At 38.8% G+C, this 12,600-nt stretch overlaps 2 protein-coding genes across 3 annotated transcripts in view; both read right to left on the bottom strand.

The window, feature by feature from the left end:
* Nucleotides 1-1,033, bottom strand: part of LOC306873915 (potassium voltage-gated channel subfamily KQT member 5-like) — a 116,742-nt gene extending 115,709 nt beyond the window's left edge. Inside the window, exon 1 of the mRNA XM_079423474.1 lies at nt 318-1,033. Within this exon, the coding sequence (XP_079279600.1) occupies nt 318-670 (353 nt within the window). The 5' untranslated portion in view covers nt 671-1,033. The remainder of the gene's footprint in view (nt 1-317) is intronic.
* A 3,288-nt stretch (nt 1,034-4,321) lies between these two features.
* The window catches only part of LOC306873488 (regulating synaptic membrane exocytosis protein 1-like), a gene marked incomplete at its 5' end in the record, with an annotated part of 74,884 nt that continues 66,605 nt past the window's right edge, over nt 4,322-12,600 (bottom strand). For both annotated transcript variants that reach the window (XM_079422817.1, XM_079422816.1), the window contains 5 exons: nt 4,322-6,928; nt 7,143-7,282; nt 7,477-7,578; nt 11,280-11,386; nt 12,002-12,152. In XM_079422817.1, the coding sequence (XP_079278943.1) occupies nt 6,710-6,928; nt 7,143-7,282; nt 7,477-7,578; nt 11,280-11,386; nt 12,002-12,152 (719 nt within the window). In that variant the 3' untranslated portion in view covers nt 4,322-6,709. The remainder of the gene's footprint in view (nt 6,929-7,142; nt 7,283-7,476; nt 7,579-11,279; nt 11,387-12,001; nt 12,153-12,600) is intronic.

Genomic DNA, 12,600 nt, shown 5'->3' with positions numbered 1-12,600 from the left:
TATCATGACTCCCAGAATAAAAACAACTAAATTCGAGTCGACTATCACATTCCACCTAAATTAATATAATCTGCTATTTCTACTATATCTTATTCCACACCTAGAGATGTTGCATTTAAATGAAACGTACATCGGCTTTTATATATTGCCTTAAGCGCCAATATTCCACCTCAGGGATGTTTCCATTCATAGGCAATAGTACGGAAAAAATCTTCAAAGCAACAGGTTCACGTTTTCTAGCTGTAAAACTTTGAGAAACTGAGCAACGCTTTCAGTATCATATGAGCAGACTGTGAATGCATCAAGGCGGCACTTACACAAAAGCGTGGTAGATAAAAGCCCAGGATCTTGGTCTCTCCAGCACGTTGTACAGGTAGTTCTGAATCCTCCGGTAGCGCGCGTTTCTCCGGCCGCTTTGCGCGCCGTAAACCAGAGGCTTCCCGAGCAGACTCAGCCGAGCGCCCTGCTTCCCCCGCTCTCTTTCCGTGGCTGATGCACCTGTGCCGGCATGAGATGCGGACAACAGTCCGTCCCCCGGCCGTGAACAATTGTTCTTCATCCTATTACCACATTCCACATTATGCAATCCGTAACTTTCGGCGTGGTGTCCCGGAGAGCTGTTCATCCAGAGGCCGGAGCCGGCCTCATCTCCGCTGTGGTTGCGGGGCATGGCATCACCAACGCGGACCCAAACACGCGTGGCATGCGTACTGTTATATCTCTGGTAGATGCGACGGGAGAGCCAAGAAACTACCAACGAGAAATGCAAAAAAGACTCAAAATATACAATTTACCTCCGGTCGTGACGCGCGAACGCCACTTTCTTCGCTCTTGGTATGGACACACTTCAGTAAATGGGAGGTGTATAAAGTCACTGCTGGCGCTGATCCACGAGAAGAGCCCGTCAAAGTGACTTTATATGACTGCAGTTGAGTCTTGCGTGTGCAGCTCGTGTTACTCAGCGCGCGCTTTTGATGTCTCTGCACTCACGCGCTTAGCGTTACTGCGCACAGGAAATCAACTGTGCCATTCTGCGCGCTCGTTCATGCTGTAGCACATATAAAGCGTTATAAGGAATGGCCTATTCATGTAAATGCTCCTAGTCAGCACTCGCTGTGAGTCTAAAAGGTAGTCTCACATTTCTGGTAATAATTCAGTAAACAATGATGTAGACATGAGAAGTTGTGTGTCATTCTTTGTCGCTTCCCCGGCTGGTAAACTGAGGATTGAACATTCATGAACGTGTTTACATAGTAAAATGTTTATTTGCATAACAACTCGTTCTTGAAGTCGTATTTCCTAAAGTTAAACTGATGCAGTCCAGTGACAGACCAGGACTGTCAGTAACCTGTTCAGGAATCACCTTGTTAAAAAAAAAAAAAAAAACTTATTAAGTTTTCAGTATTAAGAGGAGGTTGTCAAGGCTTTAACCTCTACTTTTTATGTACATATTACATAAATGACATTTAATCGTTTTCATAAAACATTCATTTTATTTCAAAATACAGCTTCAGAACAGAATCGAGTTCGGTTGAGGAGTGTACCATAACTGTATTAATGTCGCTTTCCGGATTCGCTACATTTGGAAAACAACAACAATAATAATCTAACACATATTATAAAAGCTAGTTCAATATTTGCGCGAGAGCTCAACAAATTGGGCGTGAATTATCCCTACCAACAAAAATTCGCAGAATGAGTAATTAGCTTAATTCACAATAAATTGGAAATAGACTCTATTCGAATTTTATCTCTAATAAAAGTTTCATTTCAAATAAACTCTGCTAACTATTTAGGCTATAACATTTCCCCTTTTATCCAGAGCCTCGTATGTACTATAACTACTGCCCTTGTGACTAAACCCAAAATAAAACCCACACGAACACTGTTTTCTGTGTAGGCATGGTCGCAGTTAAACTCTGATCTCCTGCTGTCTCATAACGACCCGTCTGTGAGAAGAAGAAATATTGGACAACATGCTTATTCATCTTTTTATCTTCGGGAACTCCGACATCGTTAGTATGCAAAAGAGCAATTTAAGTCAATTTGATTGTCAAATTAGACGCTCTTAAGTTTAACGGGCACTGATGCAAGAGACAGCTGTGCGCTTTTCCATCATGAATCCCAGACAGCAGTAACTGGCTTTGTGTTCTTCCCTCGACCACTGTGCTTTCTTTTAAGTGAGCATTGTACTGCGGCAGTAAGCAAATGTTGCGCTGGATTTGCTCTGTGTCCGTATAAATAATTGACTAGTAGAGTCCAGATTTGTTTTCCACCATTTTCTAAATACCAGAAACCATTTAACATTGTTTCAGGACTCACAATAGCACCTAGGCCTACATTTGTCGGAAAAGTGATGATTTAGCCTACACTCATGGGCTGCATCCATTTGCTTCTCAACCTTGTATCCATGACTCAGAATCCAGCATGCATGTAAACAGTATGCGACACAGTTCCAATCGTCTACATTAGAGGCATAATTACCCTCAGACTCACATTCATTCTGGCTCATCAAGGGCTAAGAATAGAAATATACACTTCACCATCTGTGTGCTACAGGACTGGTGTTAATGAGACTTACTCTCTTATGCGTTTTATATGGTCAGAAACTTGAGAAAGTGATCCAGTAAAGCCCACAATGGAAATCACTTCTGCTTGCCATGACCTCTGTTGCTGCAACCAGCACCATCACTTGCCATCCATCAGTCATGAGTGGAGCACTGGGGTCATTGGCTGAACACAGGGACATGTATCAGGCTAATTGCTGTGACTCGAGGTGGCGAGGCAAAGGGGAAGGACATGCAATTATCTGGCTCTGCAATAGACGACTACAGTACACAGGATAAGTGAATTGCACATAGTTGCTTTTTGTTTTAGGCGGGGTTTGTTAGTTATATTTGGTGGTAAGTAGCTTGCATTAATGAGGTCTGGTTACTTCTATCTCTGTAGTAGACTGACGTAGACATACTGGTTCTTGATTTTAGAATGAATCGATTGATAAACACATTCTTGCTACCAATTTACTCTGAAATCTGCGGTCTAAAATTATGATAACCCAAATGTTTCGTAATTGCATAATTCTTCTTTGACCGCAGGGTTTAGTCTGAGCATTGCAAAGCAAGCGAGCCCTGACTGGATGCTGAGAGTGCTGAGTTCATGAGTCTCCACTGTGTGTGTAAATCTCTGAAGAAGATTCTAACAATCGTCTGCCCTCTGCTGCTGAGAGTAGGATAACTCTCACGATGCCACTCAGTCAGCATTGCAATTGCAATAGAGCAGACCGAGGTATGTTGTCACAAATAATATAGACATATATTTCAGTAACTATAAAGTTTTGAGTCAAAAAAATCTAAATATTAAGAAAATTGCCTTTGAATTTATAAATCAGGCACCTGATGTTCTGGATTGTGTTACATATATAAATGAAGAATGATGGATATAGGCCTACATGTCCTCGTCAAACTATTTTTCTCAGTGCCTTTCAAAAAGTGGTGGGGACTGAACTGACTTAGTGGGGACGTGTCCCACCCATGAATGACACCTGTGATGCTTTATACCTCTTTATTTTTAATGTATCAATTATAAACGCAGGTTTGAAGAGGAAATAATTTAACCTTTTACTGCCATTTGTTATTCTTCAAGTTATTACTTATTTTGGCTATAAAATACGCTTACATTTTGCATTGCAAAATAAGGTGGATAATATAAAAATGAACGACAGATTCTTAACACCTGTATGTGACAGCATGTCTCATTATTGGGCAATATGTGTGACAGCTAGACTGCCACATGTATTAGCTTCCCATAATGCTGCTGTAAGTTGGATGATGTCATGCATGAGACTTTAATTCCTCTGTATTTTTGTTTTCTTTCCACTCACATATAGCCTACACTTATGCACATAATAGTATTATTGTGATGAATTATAAATATTTAGTGTTTTTGCACTTATGAACCATGAAGATAAACGTAATTGGTGGAAAATGGATGGAAACTTCCTGTGGTCCTCAGAAAGGTCATGCATGGGGTCATATACAAGACAGATTGCATACAAATGTTATTGCTCCTAAACCAAATCTTTAGAGGGTACTAGCCAGAGCCAACATTATAGGAAAGCACTACTAGATGATTAAATATATGGTCAGAAATGTCGGAAGTATAAGTGCAGGTCAAAAGCAGTGATTACTTTTATTTATTTTCAAACTTTCTCAAATCTGAGGTAATATATGGGCTTAAGTCTGTTTGTCTAATCCCTGTTGATAAATAAAAAGTTTCATGAACAAGAAAAGAACAAACATTGGGTTGAAATTTCTTTCACACACTTTTTTTTATTATTTGGAAATAATAAAAATGAACTTTTTTCATTTTTTTAAATATAAAACATACACATCGTATGAGCCACACCTGTATACAAACAGAAATGTTGCAGTGAATACTTTTTCTTTTCATCATCTCAGTGGAACACATACTAGAAGTTGTAAACAGTCAGCATTGTTTTTCTCCTCTACCCAAGAATACTGATCAAGTAAAAGAAACACCTGTCTCTCATGAAGAAAAACAATCCAAATTTTCTGATAGCAGAGGTGAAGAGTTTGGCTCGAAATCACAGAGAAAATGACGATCTGGCTACAGCTTTAGAGCGGAGTGGTTCGGCCCTCTAAAAGTGACAGTGAGAGCTCTAGATTTGGACCCATATGATAAGAAAGGTGTCCGCTCAGCGGTCCCTCGTATTGGGATGGTTGTTCTCAAAAGTAAGCCTTGGCCCCTTTGCAAATATGGCTTAACCACATGGTCATCTCATATTTACAACACATGCGCTAATAAGTCTCTGTGCATCTACATTTATATTTAACATGGATACTGTTATGTATGTATGATATATTTTTGACATTTCCTGTTTTGATATCGGTATACTCTTGAATAACTTGATGGGATGTATACACATTTTCTTGGTTAATTTCTGTGGTTTTGAGGTAAATTATGATACAGTAAAATCTGTAAAACATGAGGGAGGTTAGTTTTTGTTCAGTGTTACAGTACAGCACATTTCCCCCTAAGGGATATAAAACTTGAAAAAAATGGAAAGAAAAAATGTTGCAACATTCAGCACCGAATGGAGGACATGAACTAGTTTTTTAGCTGATCTGAAAAGTCTGAGTGAAAGCAAATGGCTTCTTTTTCTTGGTTTATCTCTTATATTCAAGTACAAGCAAACTGTACAGGTACATGCAACATACAAGCTGGCCTACAGTATGTTGAACTAACACATATCTATTTCTGTTACTTTTTAACATTTGTGTAGTCTGTTTTACAAAAATGTGCATGCAGCTGGGAACTGATCCGAGTCATGCTGCTCCGCCGCACTGGAGGGAGGGGCCAGTGGCCTGATAGATGATTGGTGTTTATGCTCGTGATGGCAAAATCGGATTGGTCACTTCAACATTTACAGAGACATACAAGAGGAATTTGCATTTGCAGGACTCTTTTCTCTGTTTTCTGTAAAGTACACAAAGTGGAGTATATTTTTTAAAATGTAAAAATCAAGCTTTTGTGCTTGCATTTTTAATTCAAAATAAAGACCTATGTGCAAGGGCTCGGGCCAATCGTGTGACCTCAGAGTGGTACAGTATAAGTTGAAAGTGGCTTTTGCTAAACCACATATATTAAAAAGAGAAATGTACGTCTACATAAACACTTAGCATCAAACGAAGTTAAAAAGTTACTTTAGTGTCTGAAAAACTATGTATCAAGATTTACTCGACAGACGAAAACATAATTGTATAGATTTCCTTTACCAAAGACCCTACATTGGAAAATGTACAAGTACACAAATATGTTTATCTTGGTACATAGAGTTTTTCATGAACTAAATCTCTACTTTTTAATAGCATTTACTGATAAGTGTAAATAAGATGATGTATTGCAACGTACTGTAGGATAACGTTATAGTTTCAGTTAATAAAAGTAAATAAAAATGTGCAAAGAAATTTGTGTATTTCCAGATGCGTTGTCTTCGATGTCATTTTTAGCATTTCCTGTCATTATCACAGTACACTGGACAACACAAACCTGTTGTTTTTCATAAAACGTGCTAGAGATGTAAAAAAAAAAAGAAGCTAAATAAACAACGAGAGTGGCCTCCTTTAGCTGTCACATACGTTGAAAACAGAGGAACTTTTTTGGAGGAAATGGACCATGGCTTTGGGTCCTCCAGGTTTAGGCACCAAGAAAGGCCCTGCCCTTCCAGACAACCTCCCCAGGGGACGCCCTACGCCTTTCAAGTTCCTGACCTTTCACTTTCAGTACAAACAGGGTCTAGATAGGGCCTCGACCGAGGCCCCACAATCCCTTGGTCAGAGGTCACCTTTGTTTTTGGGTTGATACATTCTGGTGCTCTGTTAAAAACTAGCTAACGTACATTTTGATGAAGACTTGACTGAATATCACTCTGCTTTCTATGTCACCCTAAAGCGGTGCTTCCCGCATGCTAGTGTAGACAACCCTAAGTCTCACGCGAGAAACAAATGATTTTGTTTAGGACAAACAAATTTGGCAGAACACGGGCTACCCACAAAGAGGAAAACAAAAACAAAGTCACAGGAGTGATTGTCAGATTTTAACAAAGCTTTGTGTTATTTCATCGCATTTTCTGCCTGGCTCTTATTGTTGTCCTGTTGTCTCTCAGACTGTGCTTTATGTTATTAGTCCACTACGATCGAGCCCCCGCAGGTGCCTGCGAACTGTCCAGGGATGACTGAGAAGCACGTCGAGTTAGAGAGGCAAGAGTTGGGTCGACTAGGGAAGAAGGCGGGAAAAGTTTGTACCAGCCAATCACGTTGCTGGAGAGGTCCAGCTCCTCTAGTAGGATTTGTGCAACTCCCATGAAGGATTTGTGGTCCATTCGCCCATAATCTCCCCAGACAATTACCTAATAGGATGAAAATCAACAGATTCATCAGTGGATGGCTCTCTCAGGTCACATAATCAAAGTTAATAATATCTCATCTCACAAGTGTGATCCATTTAAACTAGACACACAGCCCAATTTAAATAACATTCTCATAGAAGTCTCGTTCGACTGCCTCATCAGCTGCGAAATGAAACGACATGTTGAAAAAAGACGAATAAACCACATGACTCACTTGTAACACTTTACCCTGTGGACTTTCTTCAAACTGCAGTGTTTGCTGGTACAGCGGGTCGAGTGTCTTGCGTGCAATTTTTGTCTTCTTCTTAGCTACATACGCCCCATTGTGTAGAAGATAGACTTTGACATATGGAGCTATGTAAAGAATGAATCAAATTAGGCAGATATTAACAGTGCATACTGACATTAGTATGACTAGCTCTGATAAATCAGATTGCTTTTTGTATCAGCTAGAACTGCTTGATGAGTTATATTATGGCTGAGTAATGTGAGACATATGGAGCCTGAATCATTAGCAGCAGGTTCAGAATAGAGCAGAAGTGACTCACCGGGGAGTGATTTGGACCCTGGTTTTTGGATGAGACCTCGTGCTCTTATCACCTCCACCTCCAGCTGGCCTTTCTTATTCACCATGCCGATTTGAATGTCACCTGGACATCACAGAAAACGCAAATAAAATGATTTATTTAAATGGTACATTTGCTTAATGGACTTACTCAAATGGTTCATGCAAAAAGCATTGCCGACATACTGCGGTTTCCATAAGCAGTTATATTTTGTACTTGTACTGAAATATGTAATTGAATTAGGGCTGTATATTTCATGTATTTAGTACAATTGCAAGTGCAATAATAATAATATTTAGTGTTGTCAAATGAATTATTCCAGGTTTCCAAAAGTTATCCAACTTTTGGCCGATATATATATATAAATATACACCATATACACACACATATTATGTAAAGAAAAACTTTTATTTCTTTACATAATATGTATGTGTATATGGTGTATATTTATATATATATATATATATCGGCCACTTTATTGCTTGGTAACACAAATAGCTAATCAGCCAATCACATGGCAGCAACTCAATGCATTTGGGCATCTAGATGTGGTGAAGAAGTTCAAACCGAGCATCAGAATGGGGAAGAAAGGGGATTTAAGTGATTTTGAACATGGAATGGTTGTTGGTGCCAGACGGGCTGGTCTGAGTATTTCAAAAACTGCTGATCTACTGGGATTTTCACACACAACCATCTCTAGGGTTTACAGACAATGGTCAGAAAAAGAGAAAATATCCAGCGATCGGCAGTTGTGTGGACGAAAATGCCTTGACGTCAGAGGTCAGAGGAGAATGGGCAGACTGGTTAGAGATGATAGAAAGGCAACAGTAACTCAAATAACCACTCGTTACAACCAAGGTATGCAGAATACCATCTCTGAACGCACAACACTTCGAACCCTGAAGCAGATGGGCTACAGCAGCAGAAGACCACACCGGGTGCCGCTCCTGTCAGCTAAGAACAGGAAACAGAGGCTACAATTCACACCAAAAGGCTCACCAAAATTGGACAATATAAGATTGGAAAAGCGTTGCCTGGTCTGATGAGTCTCGATTTCTGCTGCGACATTCAGATGGTAGGGTCAGAATTTGGCGTAAAGAATATGAAAGCATGGATCCATCCTGCCTTGTCTCAACGGTTCATGGCTGGTGGTGGTGGTGTAATGGTGTGGAGGATATTTTCTTGGCACACTTTGGGCCCCTTAGTACCAATTGAGCATCGTTTAAATGCCATAGCCTACCTCAGACTGGTTTCTTGAACATGACAATGAGTTCACTTTACTCCAATGGCCTCCACAGTCACCAGATCTCAATCCAGTAGCGCACCTTTGAGATGTGGTGGAACGAGAGATTCGCATCATGGATGTGCAGCCGACAAATCTGCAGCAACTGCGTGATGCTATCATGTCAATATGGACCAAAATCTCTGAGGAATGTTTCCAACACCTTGTTGAATCTATGCCACGAAGAATTAAGGCAGTTCTGAAGGCAAAAGGGGGTCGAACCCGGTACTAGCAAGGTGTACCTAATAAAGTGGCCAGTGAGTGTATATATACAGTATATATATATATATATATATATATATATATATATATATATATATCCAAACACATGCATGTATATATTTAAGAAAAATATGTTATACTTATATATTAAATATATTTATATATAATATAAAATGTAAGAATATAAATATATAAATGTATACATGTAAATATTTTCAAATTATAGACTGTATGTGTGTGCATTTATATACAGTGCCCTCCAAAAATACTGGAACAGTAAAGACAAAATTGCTCTGTTGGCTGTGGCGTCAAGACATTTACAAATATGATTAAAAGATGAATATGAGACAAAACTACAGAATGTCACACATTTTATTATTGGGTAATTCAACTCATAGATGTTTTTACCATCTAAGAAGTTCAGCACTTTTAGAGTTTCATCCCTCTATCTGATGTGAGCATAAGTATTGGAACAGTTGCCTCATAGGTCTTTCTAAGTGATCAACTGTGTCCTGTTGCATTAATTCTTCAGATATTAAAAGCAGGGAATGTGCCGTATCAGTTATATCCATTACTTCTGCATTCTGAATCTTGCATTCGATGATGACACACACAAACTAGGATGAAGATGAGGGAGCTGACTTTGAGAGAAAAGCAAGCAATTTGGATGCTAAACGAAAAGATGAAGTCAGTTAGAGCTCTAGCAAAAACAAAGGGCATGGAGAAATCAAGAGTTTGGAAACCACCAGCGACACCAGCAACCAACAACGACCTGATCGGCTGAGAAAACAACAGTAGTTGATGACAGACAAATCATAAAAGCTGTGAAAATGAATCCTAAAAGACGTGTCTGTAAAATCACCAACAACTTTCAGAAAGCTGGGGTGACGCTCTGACAATTTACTGTCCTCAGGAGACTTTGACACATATTTAAAGATGCTACACAGCAAGATGCAAATCTCTGACCAGCACCAAAAATAGAAAGGCAAGATTAGAGTTTGCAAAAAAGCACAAAGGTGAGCCAGAAGAGTTTTGGAACTGTGTGTATGGACCGATGAGACAAAGATGAACCTTTTTCTAAGTGATGGGAAAGCAAACATGTGTGAAAAATAAGGGAACTGCAAATGATCCCAAGCATACAGCCTCATCTGTAAAGCATGGTGGAGGTGGTGTCGTGGCATGGGCATGCATGGCTGCCTCTGGAACAGGCCCTCTCAACTTTACTGATGACTTTAATGTACGATGACAGTAGCAGAATGAATTTAGAAGGGTACAAAACCATCTTGCCTACCAATATTCAAGAAAATGCCACCAGATTCATTGGGAAGTGCTTCATATTGCATCAGGGCAATGACCCAAAACACCCTGCCAGTTCAGTCAAGGAATTTATAAGGGAAAATAAATGGAAAGTCTTAGATTGCCCAAGTCAATCTCCAGATTTAAATCTGATTGAACATGAATTTCACCAGCTGGAGAGGAGAGTAAAGGCAGAAACTCCCCAAAACAAGCAACAATTGGAATTGGCTGCATTAAAGGCTGGGAAAAGTATTTCAAAGGATGAGACCAAGAGTCTGGTGATGTCTATGGGTCACAGACTCACTGCTGTGATTGTGTGCAAGGGATCTGCAACTAAATAATAGCTTTTAATCTTTTATGTCTGCCTTATGTTCAACTGTCCCAATACTTATGCTCACATCAATGAGTGGGATGAACTCTAAAAGTGCTGTTCTTTTCATTTGGTAAAACATATGTGTTGAAACGGCTAATAATAAAATGTGACATTCTGTAGTTTTGTCTCATATTCATCTTTTAATTATATTTGTAAATGTCTTGACTCCACAGCCAACAGAGCAATTTTGTCTTTACTGTTCCAATACTTATGGAGGGCATTGTATACATAATACATATACACAGTACACACATATATTATGTAAACCAAAACTTTTATTTTGGATGCGATTAATTGTGATGAATCGTTTGACAGCACTAATAATATTACAAGATTGGTTTGTAGGCCACTGATAGGCTTATGTTCAATTCAAAATTATTTTTATTTGTCCACCTCAGTAATATAATGTATTAAATTACATTGGTGCCTTTTCTCAACAAATATGTATATACCTTATGCAATTAATTAATTTAATCAAACTATTTAAATTAATCACAATCAATTACATATACAATAATGTATATAAATAAATAAAAATGGTAAACAACATATAAGGACAACATGCTACAAGGGAGAAAGATGAGTTAAACTTCACAAATAAACAAAACTTACCAATTGCTGGTGTGGCAAGGGTTTGTCGACCAACTAGTTGAGCAGGGCCCAGTCCATCCAGGAAGTCACTGAACTGAGTCTCGACTCGAACTGCTGGGAAGATTGGACTGACCAAGACAAACATTGATATGAAATACTGCAGGTGTTTTTCTTTCTGATTTATAGTAGATTCACTTAAAAATCTAGTAATTTGATCTGAAAGTATTTAATTCAGTATTTAATCAGTCTTGTTTTAATGATCATTGTACCCAAAGTATTGTAGGTTTATATGCAGGTATGTTAAACTGAACAGTTTTTTTTTTTTTTTAGGCATAATGGCTATGCCTGACTGACGGTTCTCAGGGTAACAGGAACAACACTTAAGGAGGCTGCTATTTCTAGACAATAATAACCTTGGTTTAAGATGGGGAATTTTGGAAGAGAAAAAAAAAAAAATAGGAAAATATAAAATTATGCTGGATCGCTGTATTTACAGAAACAGGAAATTGCTCCAACTGACCCATGCTTTGAGACAGACGTGTACAAACAAGAACTTACTATTGTTATGAAAGGACAAGAACAAATGTTTCCATGTTGTTTTAGAGAATATGTAACAGATGTTTGGAAAAGTACTTCACCAATGCAGTGCAATATACAAAAAAAAAAAAAAACATTCAAGTCCTGCATATATTTAGAAATATGCAAAATTTGATAAAATACTAATAAAGCACAAGGAAACTTACCTGCCCTCAGAGTTGTAGCTGTTCATGCTTCCGTTGTTAGATTCACGGCTGGGTTGACGACTCATATTCCTCTGCAATTCCACAGCCATTCCCGTCTCCTGACTGCGCTGGATCGTCCCTTGACTGCCCTTTGACTTCTTGTTAGATGCCTCTGAAGACGGACAGATTTCACAAACAATCAGAAAAAGAGACTTTTAAGAGAAGTCTGTATCATTCATTTCAAGAAAAAAAGAGAAATCTGTATCTCTCCTATGTGATTTTCTGTGATAAAAGTTTTAAAGAGTTGGATCAGTGTCCTCTCTAAACAATACTGGTCAAGCTGCACACTATCTCTTTACTATACTACATCCTTTTTGATGTTAAAAGCAGACAGCAAAATAATTTGACAGTGCTTGTAGCTCCCACCGGGATGGACGCTAACCGAACTGTGTTAACCACCCCTCTTTATCTCTTTTAAAAACAAGGGCATGTCTCCTCATCCCAAATCCCTTTTTACATAAAACAGAGAGAACAAAATGCAGTTGCCCCGGAGGTCTTAGACTCCTCTAATGTGCTTTCAAGACTTTTTCAAAAGGAACAAGCTCGTGGCACTGACATGA

This window comes from Barbus barbus (genome assembly GCF_936440315.1).
Source record: "Barbus barbus genome assembly, chromosome: 8".
Classification (NCBI taxonomy): Eukaryota; Metazoa; Chordata; class Actinopteri; order Cypriniformes; family Cyprinidae; genus Barbus; species Barbus barbus.
This window is presented reverse-complemented; position numbering and strand designations above follow the sequence as displayed.